At 33.9% G+C, this 20,843-nt stretch overlaps 1 protein-coding gene across 1 annotated transcript in view; it reads left to right on the top strand.

Annotated features, from left to right (window-relative positions):
* The window catches only part of LOC127808459 (mechanosensitive ion channel protein 6-like), a 39,050-nt gene extending 19,937 nt beyond the window's left edge, over window positions 1–19,113 (top strand). The window contains exons 2-6 of the mRNA XM_052347013.1: window positions 15,173–16,353; window positions 16,834–16,957; window positions 17,708–18,001; window positions 18,124–18,326; window positions 18,526–19,113. Coding sequence (XP_052202973.1) covers window positions 15,173–16,353; window positions 16,834–16,957; window positions 17,708–18,001; window positions 18,124–18,326; window positions 18,526–18,814 — 2,091 coding nt within the window. The 3' untranslated portion in view covers window positions 18,815–19,113. The remainder of the gene's footprint in view (window positions 1–15,172; window positions 16,354–16,833; window positions 16,958–17,707; window positions 18,002–18,123; window positions 18,327–18,525) is intronic.
* Window positions 19,114–20,843: the final 1,730 nt, after the last annotated feature.

The following is a 20,843-nucleotide window of genomic DNA, read 5'->3' on the forward strand; positions in this document are numbered from 1 at the left end:
AACAAAATAGAAGTGTAAATAACACTCAAATCTTTTATGTGATATTTTTCTACAATTAAGATATGTTAATTACTAATTAACATTAAGATATGTGATTATTTTTTCTATATTTAAAAAAAAATGCAAGTTGAGGCTTTTGTTTTATTTTTCTCATCTTGTGAGAAATGATAAACACTAAAGAGGGGCTGAATTGGGTTTACAAAGACTTTTCTTTTTTTAAAGAATTTTTAAATAAAACAGTTTTAACATTTTTCAAACTAATGCTTTAAATATATCATTAATTAAAAATGACAAGTATTGACTAAATTTAACACACAAACACACACAAAATATCCATTTAGAGTTTTAAAAATCTGTTTGCTGAGAGTATTAAAGCTGGTAACAATTTTGCTCAAAGAAAACACTTACAAAAGAAGAATGAAAGGGCTCAAATGAAAGAAAAAAAAAAATAACAATGCAGTACACAAAGATTTTTATAGTGATTTAACCCAACTAGCATACTCCACGCTCTTGACTCATCACCAAAAATTTAACAAACCACTATACCTTTGTAGGCTCAGCTATAACTTTAGTTTTTTTACAATTACAATTGTAATCTCTACTTTTCACAAGTTCAATAGTAATCAAATACATAACTTTTAGAAGAATCAACTAAAACCTCTTACACGGTGCTTTTTAAAAAGCTCAAGCACTAGTCACAAAAATAGAAATGAGGTTTATAATATAAACACTTTGAAAAGCTTTTACAAAATAAGATTCAAATAATGAAAATAGCTTCTCCTAATGAAAGAGAGATATAAATAATGTGAAAGTAAAAATATTCTCTCTCTCTCTCTCTCTCTCTCTTTCTTATAAAAGATGAATGCTTGTGAGGACACTTTACTTGAGAATAACTATAGAAGAAATTAGCTCAGCATCATCATCTCTTCTTGAAGCTCTTATTCATTTTATAGACTACTAATAGATTTACAGAGAGTTGCATAAGATACTAGACTATCACTCACTGATAGTCAATTATACATTAACTTATACTCGATTGCTCATAAAAAATACTCGATTAAAGCCTCATCATCATTGTCCAATCAAAATCACTCGACTATGGCATTGAAATACTTAAATTAATATAAAATTTTACTCGATTAAGATTATCTCTTAGTCGACTAATGCACAAGAAATGAAACTTGACATTTCTCTTGAAATAAATACTCGACTAATATAATGAGAACAAAGACTTAATAGCATAGATTGATATTTTTACTCGAGCGATGCTCAAAACATATTCGATTTATTTTATGCCTTAGTCGACTATCATTATATATTGTTTTGAATATATCAAAACACTTTTCTCATCAACATAAACATCTAAACATTGAACTTAAATATAAAAATCAATTTTCTCATCAACATCTAAATAACATAAACCTTAAGCTAACTGAAGCCCCCCTTAGGGTTTCGCTGACTTCCCAAAAGTAGCTTATAACAATTCGATTTTTCAGCCCAAATCATAGTTATATTTTAACTGTACCGAAAATCGTCTCTAATTTGACCGCTTTCAGTTTCATAAATCACATCTTGAAATGCTCGTCAGTACTTATCAATTTCCTTAGACATCTATGTTCTAGGGCATTCCCTACAATCAATTCGGTATTGATAACTGTAAGAAATTATACTTTAGTCCTTAATCTTTTGATAATTTCACCTATGACCCAAGTTAAAATTACTCTTTAGCCCTTTAAAAAATATGGAATATTACACCCTTATCCCCATCGATCACCATACCCCAAAACTAGCAAGATCCAATGGTCGAATCCCCATAAATCTAAGTCTAAACTTTCGGCCAAATCCAACCTCGCGTATATGCGTATATATATTGTAACACCCCATTTTCTGAGCTCGTTATAACTTGGGACAATTCTGAGATAATAATTTTTTTCTATTTAAAAACTATTGTTAAATCATATCACTCCTCATATCTATCTCAAAATCTCCATACATTTATCTCGAAAGAGAATCATCATAACATTAAATACGGAAACTAGAATCGAACATAACATCTTAACACTAATCATAAATCAATTCTTACATCCTCATTAACCATAATTAAGATTATATATCATCATTTCTCAAAATGTTCAGAATTTAAAGTAACAGAACTTAAATACATGGGCTATATAACATACATTCAACTCATCATACACTTTGCTAAGTGTCATTTCATGAATCATTCATCCTCGTTTCTGCTACAATCTTCATTTGGAACGTTTGAATATTCTAGGGGCAAAGCCTAAGTTAGATGATGAATCATCTAAGTAAGGGAACAATAAACATATATCGTGCATAGATGCAATTATGTAAAATGTCATTTTCCATTTTATGTCGGTTTGAGTTAACCATACCTTATTGCTACTCCCCATTTTCACAGTCTCCTTACTAGGCCGAGGTGTATAGGTGCACCCTTGTGATTAGTGGTTAATTTTGTAAAAATTTTGTTATAATTATACCCTTCTTTCGATCTTAAATATGGTTTAAATTAGATATTAATATATATTTTATGGTTATATGCAAGTTTAAATTGAAAGATGAATGAAATGAAGTTCTAAAGTAAATAATAATAATATATAAAATTATATATAATACATATATATCATTATATGCATGCATGTAATATATATATAATATAATCTAATATATATATGTGCCATGTGTAATACATATATATAATATATAATTTATTAATAACATTAAATTATTTTTATTTTTTTTAGGCATGAAGAATTCAAGCCCATGAAGACTTAAAGTCCATGAAGAATTCAAGTCCATGAAGAAATCAAAGCCATGGAGAAATCAAGTCCATGAAGAAATCAAACCCATGAAAAATTAAAGTCCATGAAGAATTCAAGCCCATGAAGAATTAAGGCCCAATTTGAGCAACCCATGGAAAATATTATTTGGAGAAGGCCCAAGCATTATTTTTAATCCTAATGAAGATTAAAAACCAATTTATAGAAATCTATTTTTATTTTTTATGTGAGAGCTTTATTATGTGTGTTTTTTAGTTAAAATCTATTTAACTATTAGGTGGATATTATAGCTAAAATCCATTTAACTTTATGAATGCTTTATTAGGTATGTATTTTAGCTAAAATCCATTTAATATTAGGTGTGTATTATAGCTAAAATCCATTTAACTTTAAGTGTGTGAGTGCCCATTAGATATAATTATGTCTAGTTGAATAATTGAAATTGTGTGGTTTGTATTGCATCTTGTGGCCTATAAATAGATCATTTGATTGCATTTGTAAGTGTGATTATTATTCTTGAATAAAAGTTTAGTTGTTTCCTTATAATTCTCTCTTTGAGAATTGTTCTTGTTCTTTCTTATTTTCTTTAGTACTTTCTCTTATAATCTTACTTTTTTTTCTTTCTTCTTTTAAATTCTTATGTCATTTATTATTACTTTATTATTCACCGCCTAAATGGCCGGTTAATTTGTGCCGTTAAATTTCTGTAATTTTAATTCTTGTCATTTAATTATTCACCGCCTAAATGGCCGGTTAGTTTATGCCTTTAAATTTCTGTAATTTTAATTCTTGTCATTTAATTATCCACCGCCTAAATGGCCGGTTAGTTTATGCTTTTAAATTTCTTGTCATTTAAATTCTGTTATTTAAATTACGTCATTTAAATTTCTGTCAATTAACTTTCAAATAAAAATGAGTAGCTAAATCTAATCTTGGGTTAAGGCAAGGACAGTGTCCAACGCCAATGATTCCCAAAGAAAGCTGCGCTTTAAATAAGTAACATTAATTTAAATTTCAGTATGAGTGTGTATTAATTATTAAAAAATCACTAGGTTTGGATTGGAGCGTAAGCCTAACTTAGAGCTTTCATGCCATGTATGAGAGTTACTAGAACTGGAAACGCTATCATACCCAAATCCGGATGATTAATTTAGTTGTTTTGTGTATTAATTGCAATTGGATTTATGGTGATTGCTTAAATTAGAATCCCGCATATCATGTATGGGGATTGCTTAACCTAGAACTATCATCATCTCTAATTGCATTTAATAACAAACCCTCATATCTGAAATTAAATTAATGTTGCTAATCTTTTATGCTAAAATTTGGGAATCAACGGGTTGGTACTGAAATTGTCTTAACTCAAGCACTATCCAAATTCATATTTTTACGTTTAATGTTTATTTTAATTTTTGCCTTACTTTATTTTCTAGTATCTGTTGTCTAAAAACAAAACCATAAAAAATCTTGTTGTCAATTTGTCCAAATGCGTGTGCGTGTGTGTGACATTCTTTTTCTTTTGCCATAAATAAATCTCTCAGTGGACGATCTGGATTCATCCAGAAAATATAAATATAAATTTGGACTACAACTACACTCGTACACTGGCGAGTATAAACCTCTCACTAAAATAAAAAAAATATAAAAGTTTTATTATGATTTGTTTTTATTGTGTTTTAATTGCAGGGTGAGAGTACAGTCACCTTGGAAGAGCAGTAGTCCCAGCCCGTACTCTCAAACCCTTATGCGAATGCATGATCAATGATATCATCGTGTACATATATATATTTTATCATCAATACATGTAAATGTAACTTACATGACATATTCATATCAAGACATGACAACATGATAAAATCATTTACATAAAATCAGGTTTTGGGTAGAACCACTTACAAACAAGCATTTTCATAAAACTAAATCTAGTTGGAAAGTATCACTTACCTTGCAAAAAGATAATTTTGTCCTTAGCATAATTTTGCCTCAAATTCGTGTCGAACTTTCAATCGTAATCAATTATGAACTTTGACATACCCTGGGCATCATAATTACTTAAAAAAATCAGATTTCTAATTTTCTCTCATTTCCTTCTATTATTTCCTCAAGATTATGAAATAAATACTTTCTTATAAAATTTTCTTAATTTATCTTCACAATAATTCCTAAAACAATATTCCTAAGCCCCAGAAATTTTCTTATAATTTTCAGAATCCATGTTCTATTTATTTCTCATTTTCTCTTTGAATTTCAAGCATTTATTATCTCAAAAATCCATAGTAAATACCAATCATGCATTTCTCTTCCAATTTCATCATCAAAAATTCTAAAATATCATTCTCATATTTTTGAAATTTTTGAAATGTTTTTTGAAGATAATTCACCTTCCCGCGAAATAATTTGGTATTCTTCTATACTACGACGAAGTCTTGATTTGCGTATCCAACGATGTCTTCTGTCACAAATTTTCACATGAACTACTAAACTCAGCCTATAGGATTTTTTTAGGAATTTTTTATTTTTTCTCTATATTTTATTTTTCTTATTTTTTTTCTTTCTCTTTTTCAAATCCCTCTCTCACTTTTAAATATTTTTTCTTACAATCTTTCTCTTTCTAATTTAAGTTCTCAAACCTTTCAAGTTTCCTCTATTTATAGAAGGTTGAATTAAGCTTATCATAATTGTAGTAACCCACTATCTTTAATTATTTTGTCACCTTTTTTAATTATTCTTCACTAAATCTCTCCTATAATCTTTAATTATTTGTCCACACCCTACTTTATCTCCCACATTTCTCTATTATTTCACCCATTATCTTTGATTATTTGTCCACACCCTACTTTGTCTCTCACATTTCTCAATTATTTCAACTCCTATCTTTAATTATTTTATCACATTTTTTAATTATTTTCCATTAAATCTCTCTCATAATCTTTAATTATATATCCACACCCTACTTTGTCTCCCACATTTCTCAATTATTTCACCCATTATTTTTTATTATTTGTCCACAACCTACTTTGTCTCCCACATTTCTCAATTATTTCACTCATTATCTTTAATTATTTTGTCACATTTTTTAATTATTTTTTACTAAATCTTACCCATAATCTTTAATTATTTGTCCACACCTTACTTTGTCTCCCAAATTTCTCAATTATTTCACCCACTATCTTTAATTATTTTGTCACCCTAATTATTTTCCACTAAATCTTCTTTTGAATAGATTATTCTTTTATTTAGTTCATTAATTTTAAGCCAACTTTCTTAACCTACTAATTTTAAGTCCATTTACTTAGCCTTTCATTTTTTTTCAACTTAACCCACTAACTCTAAGCCCATTTACTTAACTTTTCTTTTTTCAACTTAGTCCACTACCTCTAAGGGCATTAGTTTTCTCAATTATAATCTCTAATAGATGTCAAAAAATATTTTAAATATTAAAAAATTAATTATTATTATTCTCAAAATACTAAGATATTACATATATCATGGATCAATGCAAAAAAAACCACTGATAAAACCTCAAGACTTACCTTTCTGTAGATTAGGGTGCTTTCACAGTGAAAATACAGTCGAATTCAAGATCAGACGATTGGATTTCACAAAATCATTGATTTACAGAAGTTGTGTTGGAAAAGAATGAGAGCGAGCGTGAACGAGAGAAAGAGAATGGGATCGTAATTAACATAAGGATAAAAAATAAATGAAATTTAAATTAACCCTTTCATAGAAAAAAAAAAAGGACATCTATAAATATATGGGCTATTAGCACCAAAAAGCCAAACCTTTTTGAGTTGTGTTGATTTTATCCAATTCTTTTAATTTTGACAATTAAGGCCGAATTTGTAAAGTTAGTAGTAATTTTATCCAAATTGAAAAATGGGCTACCCGTCCTGTTATTTCATTTTTTTATAATTTTTTTTATAATAAAATGTTAAATACATTTTTTTGAGTGTGTGAGTTTAATTTTTTTTTTTTTTTTGTAGGAAGATTAGCTAAATAAATTACCCTCACGGGCTGGCCAGTCATGGCCGTACAATTTTGTTAAATACAGTTTTGTATAACAGTTTAATATTTTATTATAAAAAAAATATACCATTCAAATGTAATATATTTGTTGTGTGATTCTATAAAGAAATGGATTGTTTTAACATTTATGTGTAATATAGCAAAAGAGTTTATGTTTTTTTTTTTTTTTTGTACCTTTTTAAGGGAGTATAATATTCTATTTTGTATTTCAAAAAATTCTAGTGAATGTATATGTGTATATTACTTTAGTTGCATTCATGAAATAATTATTCATTATTGCTTATAAAATGACTTTGTTATTTGTTGATTTTTTTTTTTTTGCATAAATTTATGTTTGTACTTTCTAAGTAGGACAAATTTTTTTTTTTTTTGTCCTACTTGGACCACCATCGTAATCAATAACAGTGACGACAGTTGAAAGTATTTAACTCTTATTTCCTATTGCCATTGCACCGAATGTATTTAAACTTTCATCAGATTTTAGGGACTGTTTAAAAATAAAATGAGAGTGAGGGTGATTTGTTGTGAAGCTATCTAAAAAATTGGTCTAAGATGGAAGGAACTGTTTGTTTGGAGCTATTTAAAAAGAAAGTGAGGTTGGTTTATTTAGCTGGTCTTCTTGCAACAAAAAAATTAAACTCAAACACTCAAAAAAATGTATTTAATATTTTATTATAAAAAAATGAAATAATAAGTCGGGCAGCTCGTTTTTTCAATTTGGAAAAAATTGCTACTAACTTTACAAATTCGATCTTAATTGCCAAAATTAGAAAGATTGGATAAAATTGCCAAAACTCAAAAAATTTTGACTTTTTGATGCTAATAGCCCTAAATATATAAATATAAATTTACTACTCCCATAAGAGAAGAGAAGAGAAGAATCATAAGTATCACACAAACCTCTTGATCAATACACACATGAACAATACACTATTTAACTACATTGGACTAAGATGACAATATTACCCATGGAAATGTAATTATTAAACAACAATAATTTAACTTTATGCCTCTTGAGTCATTAGGAACACCCCCCCCCAAAAAAAAAAAAAAATGGATTAAGTGGTTTAAGAGCATGGCTGGGTTTAATTAGCCATTTAAACCCGATGGCCGCATAAGAAAGAGAGAAAGGTTGTGGTCGCACGAAGCCTCCCGAGCTTCATAGGGCAAGAAAGCTCGGGTAGCAAATAACTAGGCTTTATCGCCCTATAAAGCCTGGTAAGCCAGCCTTCCTAACACGAGAAAGGTCACCTGGGCTTTCTCACAAAATAAAGCCCAGGAGACGAATGGCCGAGCTTCATCAACTACCCAACGTGTAAAATATTGATTGATTTAATAGCAATAGCATGGCCGAGTTTAATTGGCCGAATAAACCCAATTCTTAGTCTGTTTAATTTTATTTGTTTTTTTCCCTACAAATCCTTGGACCGACATGATGATGATATGAGACTTTTGATTACCCAAAATAATGGAAATGTAAAAATCACTCACCTTCAAATTAAGATTCAAAATATTTCAAAAAATGCGCATTACCTCGATTTGCGTGTTAAGCCTTGAAGTCGCACAATCACTCAGTTTTGAGCCACAAAGCACTATATTCATCATATTTATTTAAATAAATATTAAACCATATTTTTTCCCAATTTGTTTCTATTTTTCTCCAATTTTTCTTCATTAATATTCCTAAATAAATACCTATTTAAACATTTTCCCAAATATTTTTCCATAATAATTTCTAAAATAAAATTACTTGATAGGCCACGCGCCCTCATGCGCCTAACCGAGTGGGCTGCACGTGATGACTGGCGCATGTAACCCATGCGTCGATTGTCTTCTCCGGCACCAGCGATCACCGGCGATGAAACCATCCACATAGCCTTGAAACTCCCTTCAAGTTGATCCCAATGCACTATCTTGAAGCTCGAAAGGACGATTGGAGGTACCTCAACCGGAGTTTTAAAGTCTCGGCCGATTTCTCTCAAAACCCCATCAAACCTACACGAAAACTCTCCAAAATTCTCAGAATTACTCTACCACTCTCAAGGATTAAAAGCCCCTTATCCTTGTTGCTCGATTTCCCTCTAACGTGCTCGATTTCGAGCTTTAAATTTGAAGAATTCTTGGCCAATCGACCTCTATTTATAGCCAAAATTGAGCCTCTAAACAACCATCCCTATGGAATCCAAGGCCACTAACATATTTTCTTTCCCTAGATCAGTCCAAAACCCCCTGAAAATGGCCCCCAAAACTCGATTATAATGGCCAATCGACCACTTTCGATCGTAATTTTGGCCATTTTGCTCCCTTTTATCGGCCATAGATCAGTCTAAGCCAAGCCCTAAGACCCCTTAGCCCATTTCCTCTAGTCTCCCGTGGCCAAAAGCGGTGATAGGATAGGTTGGTCGGTCATGGCTCTTGGAGGTTTTTTGCTAATTTTCACTTTTGCTCCCTCTCAACTTTAGAAATTTTATTTCAGCCCTTTCCACTAAGCCCCTGATCTTCTCATCACTTTCATTGAGACCCTCACGTTCTAAAATTCTCATTTGACTCTAGAAGTTTCAGAAATAATGTCATTTTGACCTCCATCGGGAATTTTTAAAAATTACACTTTGGCCCATAATTATGCCTTGATTGCGAAACCTCTTTGTTTTATCCCAAAATCACTTAAAGGTTATTTATCAAGTCGAATTTGACTCTTTTAAGGGTTCCATTGACTTTTCAGAAATCCCTTACGATAATTCGATTTTTCAACCTGATCTGAAGTTGTACCGAAAACTATCTCTGATCTGATTTCTTTTAATGTCATAAATCATATATCGATATATTCGTTAGGGACATACCTATTTCCTTAGGTATCTAAGCTCTCAGGCAATCCCTCCGATTGATTCGGTCATTTTATCAAGTTATTCAAATACCAATTCTTTTGAAACTTCGTATTTCTTTCCATATACTTATTTTAAAAGTAACCTGATCCGAAGTTGTACCGAAAACTATCTCTGATCTGATTTCTTTTAATGTCATAAATCATATCTCGATATATTCGTTAGGGACATACCTATTTCCTTAGGTATCTAAGCTCTCAGGCATTCCCTCCGATTGATTCGGTCATTTTATCAAGTTATTCAGATACCAATTCTTTTGAAACTTCGTATTTCTTTCCATATACTTATTTTAAAAGTAACCCAAAAGTTTTGGGTATTACACTCCCTATCCAAACTACCTAACTCCTCCTTCTCCCCACCTGCCCTACCTAGGTCCACATCCTTATCCATCCCACTTACCTCCCCGTCCTCCCCACCATCCCTGCCTTCACCCGCCTTCTCATCATCGTCCCCCCCTCCACTCTCATGCTTGTGGACGTCTACTCCAACCGAGTGCAGAGGGTTAAAGGACCTCCAAAAATCTATGTATCACTCCCCATCAATGGGCTCGAGTATCATACTCGAACCTTATGCCTATAAAATATTGTATTATTTAGACAGATAGTATATAATAAAATGTTGAAAAAAATAAGGTTACGTTATACACTTACATTCATAAGGTATTTAGCATAATTTATTTGTTTTGGACATTTTTTAGATAACCACTTCCTGCACCTAGGAATCGTGGCTAGGTCGGGTAGTCTTATAACCCACTTACTCTCGACCAATTGGAATGTCTCAATCAACCACCACTATATAGAGAAAAAAGTTTTACATTTAAAAAATAATTATTGATTATACCTAAAACACCCAAACAAAACCATACAGGTTAACTTTATTCCCAACCTGACCAGTCATCTTCCTATTGCTGGTAGCCAAACGGATGTAATGTAGACCCTAACTATAGGTGTGCGTTCCCCAAGGGAACGACATAAACGCTTGTAAATCCTCTATCAAAATCCAAAGGAAATCTTCCATATGAGCTCGTTCATTGTGGCCCAGTAATATCATGTTTACCACGGCAAGGTAACCCAGCTTCAATACATCATCTGCAATCAGATCATGTCTGGATTTCAATAGTACCCCGATGTCGTCCCCAAACATGACCCCTTGTTGCTGTGGAAATAGTTGGCCCCATAAACTATCATCACCAACGAGCCTCACTTGTAAGATTTGCTTATCAATGGGGTCAAAATGGAGTCCAGTAATAAGGATGAACTCTTGCTTCCCATAGTTGTATGTTGCGCTGCCAATCTCAAACCACATTTCATTATCGCAGGCACCAGAAAATGTCACCTCCATAAGCAGAACTTGATAGATCAATTATGGTGCACTCATTTGGAGGGACAGTGAGATCTGTATGAAATGTCCTAGTGGACCTTTCACGAATCTATCCAACACCCCATAATGGGTGAAATTCTCATGAACTGGCCCAAGCTAGTGGATCCCACAGTGAGTAGTAGCCTGTGTTCCGAGCGGTAGTACCCAGCTATCGTGAACATAAGTAAATTGCATGGTGGTTTGCTGCTGGTCATCCATATGTACAAAAAATAAAAAATAATACATTTTTTTTTAGTATTTAAAAAATAAATGCGTGATTGGGCTTCATCAACTCATTCATGTGAAGTCCGATCGAACTTTATCGTGGGATGAAGTCTGATTGGACTTCATGACACGATGATGAAGTCAAATCTTCTAAGTTCAATCAGACTTTATCATGGGATGAAGTCCAATTCCATTTGGGTTTCAAAAACTTTTGCTCAAATGCTTAAATCTCATCCCAACTACATGTAAATGGAAAATCTTAAAAACACACACACACACACACTCAAAAGGAGGAGCAGATAGTCGATCTTACCTACTTGGTCTACGAGTCATAGTCACGTCACGACGGTGTGGTGGCTCGCGACAATCTAGCAGCTAACTGTGTGGTGGCGGCTCGCGACGGTCGCACTTCAGGTCTTATGGGAGAGAGATTTGGTCAGGCTTCATGGTGGTGGAAGTAAATTGTGTTGGGGGTTGTTTTGTTTTGTAATAGTGAGAGCATTTTGGTCTTTGTAATGGTGAGGGCAAAATGGCCATTTCCTCATTTTGATCATCCTTTCGGGAACCCAATTTGTACATGTAACAAAGTTCTTCTTTCTTTATTATCGAAGTCTTCAATGTTACGACAATTTGTTATTTGTTTTGTTGGACCGAGTTGCATTAGGAGGTGGGGAAGAGGCGTGGGTGTAACATCCCAGTATTTTGGGAAAGAATTTATTCTTGTGATTGAAATGATTCCTTGGAGATTAATTGGCAACCTGTGGGGTTGAGAGCTTAATTGGGACAATTAAGGAGGACTATCATGGTTTAATCAAGAGGTAATTTATGAAAAATATTTAATTTATTGTGTTTCTAAGTTGAAGGGAATTGGGGGAAAAGATTATGGAATTTTTTGGATTTAAAATATAATTTGAAGTTGGTATAAAAATTAAGGTTGCGTTCCCTTTACTTTTTAATTTTTAATTTTGAGTTTTGAATTTATTTTTAGTTTTCTGTTTTGATAATCTGTTTTTAGAAAATTAAAAACATGTTCTTTTTGTCATTTTGAAAAACTATTTCTCAAAACAGAAAATTAGAAAACGCGTTCTCTTTGAAATTTTGAAAATAAATTTTTAATAATATTTTATTCAATAAATTTGAATATTCAGTAAATTAGAAATATTTAATGTTAATATATTATTAAAAATAAATATACATTTTAAAATTAATGAATTTTGTAATATTTTTTTTCATTACAATAATAAAATATAAATAAATAAATGTGTTTTGAGTTTAGAATTTGTTTTAAATGAAAACATTCAAAATAACTTTTTGTTATTTTGAGTTTTCTTTACAATTTTTTTTTTTTTTTTGTTTTCAAAAATACATTTTTAAAAACAGTAAAGAGAATATATTTTTATTATTTTAAAAAATTAAAAATTAAAAATGACTTAAAAATAATAAAGAGAACGTAACCTAATTTGTTAAGATTATGCAACAAGGAAGCTAGTGGCCTAGTGATTGTGTGTGCAAAAATATAAGAAGACGTTTTGAGTTTAATCCTGCAAGGAAAATATTGGATTTTATTTTCAACAAAGAAATCTAAGATTAGAATTAAGTTATGCATGAATAACAATAAGGATGTTTCTAGGTGGAACGGCCTCGCTCACGCGCATGGGAACTTGCGGTTTATGGGTCATGGGATCAAAGCTTGAACGCAGTGTGCACGCGCATAAGGGAAAAGAAGGAATTGCCATCAAGCCTTGTCAACCTATGGCTGGCAATTTTTGGACACGACACCAAATTAAGTAGATTAGGGTTTAGTTCATAAACAAGTTAATTTATTTGTGACACGATTATTTTCATATTTTAGGTAGGTTAATTTGTTTAGATACGTAATAATTTATTTAATTAAATGTGTTAATGGATTAAATCGAACACGTTAACACGATTATATACGAAATAACACGTTTAATTAAAATGGTTAGTGGATTGATGTGAACACGTTAACATGATTATACACAAAATAATACGTTTAACAGGTGACACAGCACGACTCGTTTAAATTAAACAGGTTAATAGGTGACACGACACGTTTAGTTAAACGGATCGCGTCGTGTTATACATTTAATAAACGTGTCGTATTCGAGTTTAAGAAATTTGACACGATTATTAAACGGGTCGTATTCGAGTTAGCCTGATACGTGTTATACGTGTGTCTCAATACGACACGAGTATGACTCGTCAACTAGTATTGCCACCCTTACTTGTTATGGCCACGTGTCATGCTCAGAGCATGCCAGCATGCCTTGGAAGAGGTTACCAAAGCTCTGAAATTCACCTCTTTTTAGCTCCAATTTCAGCCGTAAATTCATGTTACAGCTTGATGAAATTGTAAAAGTGATGATGGGTTTTGGGCACGACAGTATAAGGGAGAATGATTACGAATTGGAGTATAAATAGGTGAGTGAAATTTTAAAGGAGAAGCTGTTAAATTGAAGACAAGTGGCGGTAGAATAGGAGGAAATAAAGACTTCCGTGGACGGCAGTTCTTAAACGAAATACAAAAAAATAAGTGATAATAGTTATGTTTAATTAATTCTTTAATTTTATGTTAATTAACTTACTTATTAAGGGAATTTGGGACATAATATCGGTCCGCTTGATGGTCTAACAGAATAGACGGTTAATTTTATTTTTTTGATAAAAATTTAATTATTCTATCATGAATTACATACAAGAATGGGAGAGTGTCTAAACATGAGAGTGTGAATTTCTAATTATGTGAGTCTCCAGGCAGGGTTTTAGAAAAAATCGCTTGGGACCACCAAAATCTTTTAGGTGCAATAAACAAGCTTGCATGCATCATTGCTTCGTATCTTTTTTTTATGTTTGCCATAAGTTTAAATTTATCGCATTAATACTATTTTTATTGAGTTCCAGAACTTATTCTTTTTTTTCTCACTAATTATATAAAGGACTCAAGGTTTAGGAAAGGAAAAGTGATATTAGTAGACGAATCGCTGGTTGACGAGGATTATAGATTGTGAGAGAATTTGGATTGAGATGATATTTTATTTATATTATTTAACTATTTGTGTTAAATTTGTGGGAGACGATTGAGACCCATATCAATGAAATTTTATGTGTGTTTGTCAGAAATTATTTTTAATTACTAAAAATTGAATTCTATTCCAAGGTCTGGTTGAGCCTGGGACTCAAGTTCTCGATAATCAAAGGGGGTAAAACGTGGACCTCACCCAAGAGGTTTATATTATATTATTTATTGAGACATCGCCGACTTTGAGATAAGCCGAGACTATTACTTTGGGTTACGCTGTAGCACTCGAGAGTGGGGCTAAGGTGTCACAGTGGGTCCCCGTAATATTTGTCCACGGTGGACAAATTTTATGTTGCGCGCTATTTTTCCTCCTCTGGTTTTTAGTTTCCTTAGACGGACAAGCTCAGAAAGAAAATCCTTGAAATCTATCACCAACCTGAAGAGCGCCGCGTCCTCTTGCACCAACTCGACCACCCATCATGCCCCAGACTGATCGTCGAGACGTCGTCCTCAACATCAACTCCCAAGATCGTATCTCCGAGGCCGAGTTGGCCTCCCGCTCGCTGTCTTCCTCTCCGCCTCCGCCGCAGCGCGGCGGCAACGGCCCCAGTGGCAATCTAATGTGGAGAGATTCCAGCTACGATTTCTCCAACGACTTGATGAAGCCCGGGAGGGAGTTCGATATCCCTGCCGACTCTCTGTCCGCCGGCGGGTTGTCGAAGATAGGAGAGAGCCCCGGACACGGCCAGTTGATGCCGAGGGAGGTTAAGGTTTCGTTCAACGAGGCGACGGACGCGGAGCCGGCTCAGCGCCGATCGAATGGTGTTGAAGATGAGGTTCTGGTTTGTAGCTCCAACGCTTCGTTCCGGCGGAAGTCGAGTTTATTGAGGGTGAAGACGAAGTCGCGGCTTTTGGACCCGCCGGAGCACGATCAGAGATCTCAGACTCAGACCCAGAGGTTGATGAAGTCCGGAATGTTGGGCAATGGGAGCGAAATCGACGAGGACGACCCGTTCCTGGAGGAAGATTTGCCGGAAGAGTACAAGAAGATGAAGTTCAGCACATTGTCAGTGGTTCAATTAGTGAGTTTGATTTTGATTATCGCGGGTTTATTGTGTAGCCTCGCGATTCCGATCCTGCGAAGGAAAACATTGTTCGACCTCGAACTCTGGAAATGGGAGATTATGGTTTTGGTTCTAATTTCCGGCCGATTAGTCTCCGGTTGGGTTATCCGAATCGTTGTCTTCTTCGTCGAGCGTAATTTTCTACTAAGAAAGCGAGTCTTGTATTTTCTCTATGGGGTGAGAAATGCCGTTCAAAATTGCCTATGGTTGTGCTTGGTCTTGGTTGCTTGGCATTCGATCTTTGATAAGAGAGTTGAGAGAGTGACTAGTGCGAGAGTTTTGCCTTATGTGACCCGGATTTGGGTTTGTCTTTTGGTGGGTGTATTCATATGGCTTCTGAAGACTCTTCTAGTTAAGGTTTTGGCTTCGTCCTTCCATGTTAGCACGTTTTTCGATCGAATTCAGGAGTCTTTGTTCAATCAATATGTGATCGAGACCGTGTCTGGCCCTCCCTTGATCGAGATTCAGCAAGAGCGAGAAGAGGAAGAGAGTATCATGGCTGAAGTTGACAAACTTCAGAGTGCCGGGGCTACGATGCCTCCCGAACTGAGGGCGAATATTTTCCCGAAAGGTGGTAAACTGATTGGCAGTGGGAGACATCAGACGAGCCCCAAGCTTACAAAGAGTCCTCAGTTTTCTAGGGCTATGTCGCAGGAGGCGGACGAAGAAGCCATCACCATCGACCACTTGCACAGACTGAACCAGAAGAATGTCTCCGCTTGGAATATGAAGAGGTTGATTAATATTGTCCGGAAAGGAGCCCTGTACACTTTGGATGAGCAAATCCAAGATTCAACTGGCGAGGACGAGTCTGCGGTTCAGATCACAACTGAATACCAGGCAAAAGCTGCAGCCAAGAAGATATTCTACAATGTGGCGAAGACAGGGTCCAAGTAAGCTTTTTATATCATTGCTCAATGCACGTGATTCCTCAGGACTTTATGTCCATGAATGATAGAATTGTGGGTTCTTGTTTTTCAATCATTTGTGGACTGAATTTGCTTAGATCTGGCGATTATCGACTCAAAAACATAATTCAATTGTTAGGTAGTTTATGCCTTTGTCTTAGTTTATCAGGCTTGAACAGAGCCAAGTGATGGAAGTTAGAAATATCATTGTTGCTGCCTTACTACTAGGAAGTTGAAGTGACATCTTTGGAGTTGGTACTATCAATGCAACTCAAGCCACAGCTTGGAAGGAGATACGGCTAATAGAATTTACTAGTCGTGGTAGTTAGTGTTTTACTAATATGTCACCTGATCTTATTGCCAAAATTGGAGCACCACATCTATAAGCGCGTCTTCTGATAAACTGTGATGTTTCATTGGTTCACATTTGTTCGAAAATCTGAATATGGTGCCCTTTCTGATCAGATATATCTTCCTGGAGGATCTAATGCGCTTTCTGAGGGAGGATGAGGCTTCGAAGACTATGTGCCTCTTTGAAGGACCAAGTGAAGCAAAGGGAATCAGCAAACGAGTTCTGAAGAATTGGGTGGTAATGTAGTCTATGTTTCTTCCCTTATTTTTTCTTGATTTGGTCATCTGTGATTATATTTGCTACAGTTCTGTGTCATTCCAGAACAGAATTCAGATGGACCAAATAACCTTTCTTGAACAAGTCAGTTCGTGCCTAATATTGTTGGATTTATGAGATGGAATATTTAAAAATTTCATAGCACAAAGATTGGATTGAATATGGTCTTGAGAAACTAAACTTGTGAAATAACAGAGCACGGTTACGATCTTGGAGATAGGAATGCAGATTGTACCAGCAGTAGTTAAGAACACAGAAGAGTTTGGTACTTCTGTCCCTAGGTAACATGATACCATTCCCACACTTTTATTTGTTAACTATCTTGTTACAATTACACTGTGAATGGACAGTGGTTAGCCATTTCATCCTGCCTCGAGATTGAATTTTGATTAGTTGCTATTAGCCTACCTAATACGGAACGTGATATCAGCTTAGCGTAGGCCATTTCATTTGATTAGCCATTATTTGCCCGACACCCGTTGCATAATTTGCAGGAGTTGACCACACTATTTTAAAAAAAAAAAATTGCCGAGTCTTTGATGAATTACAAGATAACTGCTCCTTCCGAAATGTTAGTTTTCATCAACCTCTATTGTTGTTTTTAATGGCCAAATCAGAAATGAACAAGGTCAGTTTTATCATAGGATTTAAACTTAGAAGCCAGAATCCACCAACATCATCTACTACAAATGCTTTTTGTTTTTTTACCAGATAAAAGCATTCAGAGAACGGAGGGCGCTGGCATTGTCCCTCAATGATACAAAAACAGCTGTGAACAAACTCCACCAGATGCTGAATGCAGTTTTGTGCATTATCATATTGGTGATCTGGCTTCTTATACTGAAGATAGCAACCACCCATTTCTTTGTCTTCCTAGGCTCCCAGCTTCTCTTGGTGGTTTTTGCGTTTGGAAACACATGCAAGACAACATTCGAGGCCATTATCTTCTTATTTGTAATGCACCCGTTTGATGTGGGCGATCGTTGTGAAGTGGATGAAGTTCAGGTAATCAAAATATTTGTCTCGTTGTGTTCTTTCATATACTGCATGTAAACATATGTTGTTTGGATGAGGTTATAATTCTGGCTTCTTTCTTTCTTTTTTTTTTTTTTTTTTTTTGGTCTCAGATGGTGGTTGAAGAGACGAATATACTTACTACAGTTTTCCTGAGGTACGATAACCAAAAGATCATATACCCCAACAGTGTTCTAGCGACCAAACCCATTGCCAACTACTACCGCAGCCCAGATATGGGAGATGCCATTGATTTCTGTGTTCATGTTGCAACTCCTTTAGAAAAGATCACTACCATGAAAAACCGAATCACCAAGTAAGTTTGGAGATGAATCTCTTCTTAGAAAATAATTTTTCTCCTCCTCATTCTAGGTAAAAATGGCACTAAGTGTAGCTTTCATCTTTACTTGACAGCATACACAAAGGCATTGCCAATTAACTTGAGATTCCATTACCTAAACATATCCTAATTTGTTAAATATTTGGTCTCTTTGTTGTGGCTGCTGCCAATGCAGGTATGTCGACAGCAAGGGCGACCACTGGTACCCTGCGCCAATGATAGTCCTGAGGGACGTGGAGGACATGAATCGGCTGACAATATCAGTTTGGCTTTCTCACCGGATGAACTTTCAGGACATGGGTGAGAGGTTCACGAGGAGAGCTCTTCTGCTGGAGGAGATGATCAAAATATTCCGAGATCTCGATATCGAGTACCGGATGTTGCCTCTCGACGTAAACGTCCGCAACATGCCGGCGGTAAATACAAACAGAGTTCCCTCAACATGGGCCATTTCTGCCACCTGATCAGACATGAAGAAAGAGCTTATTATGGCTCCCTGTCAAGCTCTTCACCTGTGGCAAAGCTCACTCTGCCATGGAAAACAAATGCTGGAACAGAAAAGAGCAACCCACAATTAATTGCCTGGGATTTTAAAATGTGGACACAGGTGAAGTTGCATATTATAATGTCCCCTTGATATAATGTGAAAAAGGGCTAATATATATTAATGTTGCATATTGACTTTGCAACATTAATATATATTAGAACAGATGGATGTGACAGTTAAGGTGTATAAAACTAAAAAGTATGCTTGATTTGATGATCTTGGTCTTGGCTGTTTGTTGTTGATCTAAGTCTCAGATATGGTTGAAAAAGATTTGAATAAATAATGGAACAGGTGTCTGGAGGTGGAGGGGCACCACCACCTAAACTATATGTCAAATAAGCATTCATTGACAATAGAACACTTTCATGAATAGGCGGCACTAATTGATGTTTCTTGATTCCTATTGCCTCACCTCCATGTTTATAGTTTAGCTCTTCCAAGTTAACCAAATTACCTGGCCACTCAATTATTTACCACTTAGTCAGAGGGTAAACCTTTTTTGATATTGAGATTTGAGAGTTACGATCACATAAAATGTTTATTTAACTCTTTTTTTGTAATATGAATTTTTTCTGTAAAATTAAGGTTACAAAATATTTTATGTAGCATAAACTTTTCCCATCAATATGTAAAAATTTTATTTCTTAGCAATTTTTTTTTGTAAATACAGTCAAACAAAAAAATTATTTTTAATTTATAAATATTTTGATCAAAAGAAAGCATTTATTGCAAGTCTAAGTTGTGTTAATTGAAGAGTATTGATATTATTTAGATACAATAATAAATTCAAATATTGAGAAATCATTTTTGAGTAGTCAAAATTTTGTAAAAAATAAGGCAATCAGAACATTTTTCATGTAAACACTTTGATACTTAAGTTAGATTTTCATATCTAAAAGAGATAGCATAATTTATTTTTGGATAGCAATGATTTATTTTTTTAGGAATAAGGGCTCTCTTATTTACGGGAGTTGAAAGTTTGTGATAAGTATTTCTGATAGTTCAAAATTGATTAGGATTCATTTTCTTATCCTTCACGAGATTATCATGGCGAGATTACTAGAAGGATTTTTGGTGTTAGAAAATACCATGCGAGAGAGTCTCGATAGACTTTTAAGTCTCTCGTCATTTCTTTTCTCCTTTTGCATGATTGTTCTATTAAGCTTTTTGGATTTTTTGAGTATTTGTTTTGGTGAGATTGAGGGTTTATTGGTGGGAGTTGAGAAATTTATGTCGGAGAAGACTGAAATTTTTTTTTAGATATAAAATTATACGTCACAAATTTTAGAGTGAGTTGTAATTTTTTTAATTAATTTATTATTAAAAATTATTTTTTTATATTAAAAAATAATTTTAATTGTGAGCTGCCAGCAGGGCAGCTCATGTGTAGATCCCCTTCCCTCCCATTGATGCATCCTAAGTATAAAAAGAGCTTCCTAAAATTTTGTTAACCAAATAACTTAAAGAAAGGGTTTTTCTTTCCCTAACATCCAACATCTAAGCCACACAGAGGAAAATGAAGAGCAAAAGCAGCATTCTCATTCAAACTATTTTAATAAAGAAAGAAAGTAGAAAACATCTTCCCAATGAAAGAAAAATTTTACGAGTAACCAAACAGAGCCTTTGTTTATATGGTGCGTTAAATATGTGTAACCAAGTAAAGCATTTTTTCATTTGTATGCTTTAAAAGCATAAAATCTTTAATTTCCTTTGGAAAAGTAAAAACAGCATGAACTGGAACAGATTTTTGTCATTTTATTAAGAATAATGCTATTCATTTTTAAATACGACCAATAGTGATGTAACAACTTATGTAAAAATATTTTATTGATATTATATATTTATTTAAAGAATATAAATAATAAAATTTATTAAGTATCATTTTATGTTTCCCAATTAAATATTTTTACATATTACTACTAATCATCTATCTTTAGTGAAGATAG

Source organism: Diospyros lotus, chromosome 8 (genome assembly GCF_014633365.1).
Source record: "Diospyros lotus cultivar Yz01 chromosome 8, ASM1463336v1, whole genome shotgun sequence".
Classification (NCBI taxonomy): Eukaryota; Viridiplantae; Streptophyta; class Magnoliopsida; order Ericales; family Ebenaceae; genus Diospyros; species Diospyros lotus.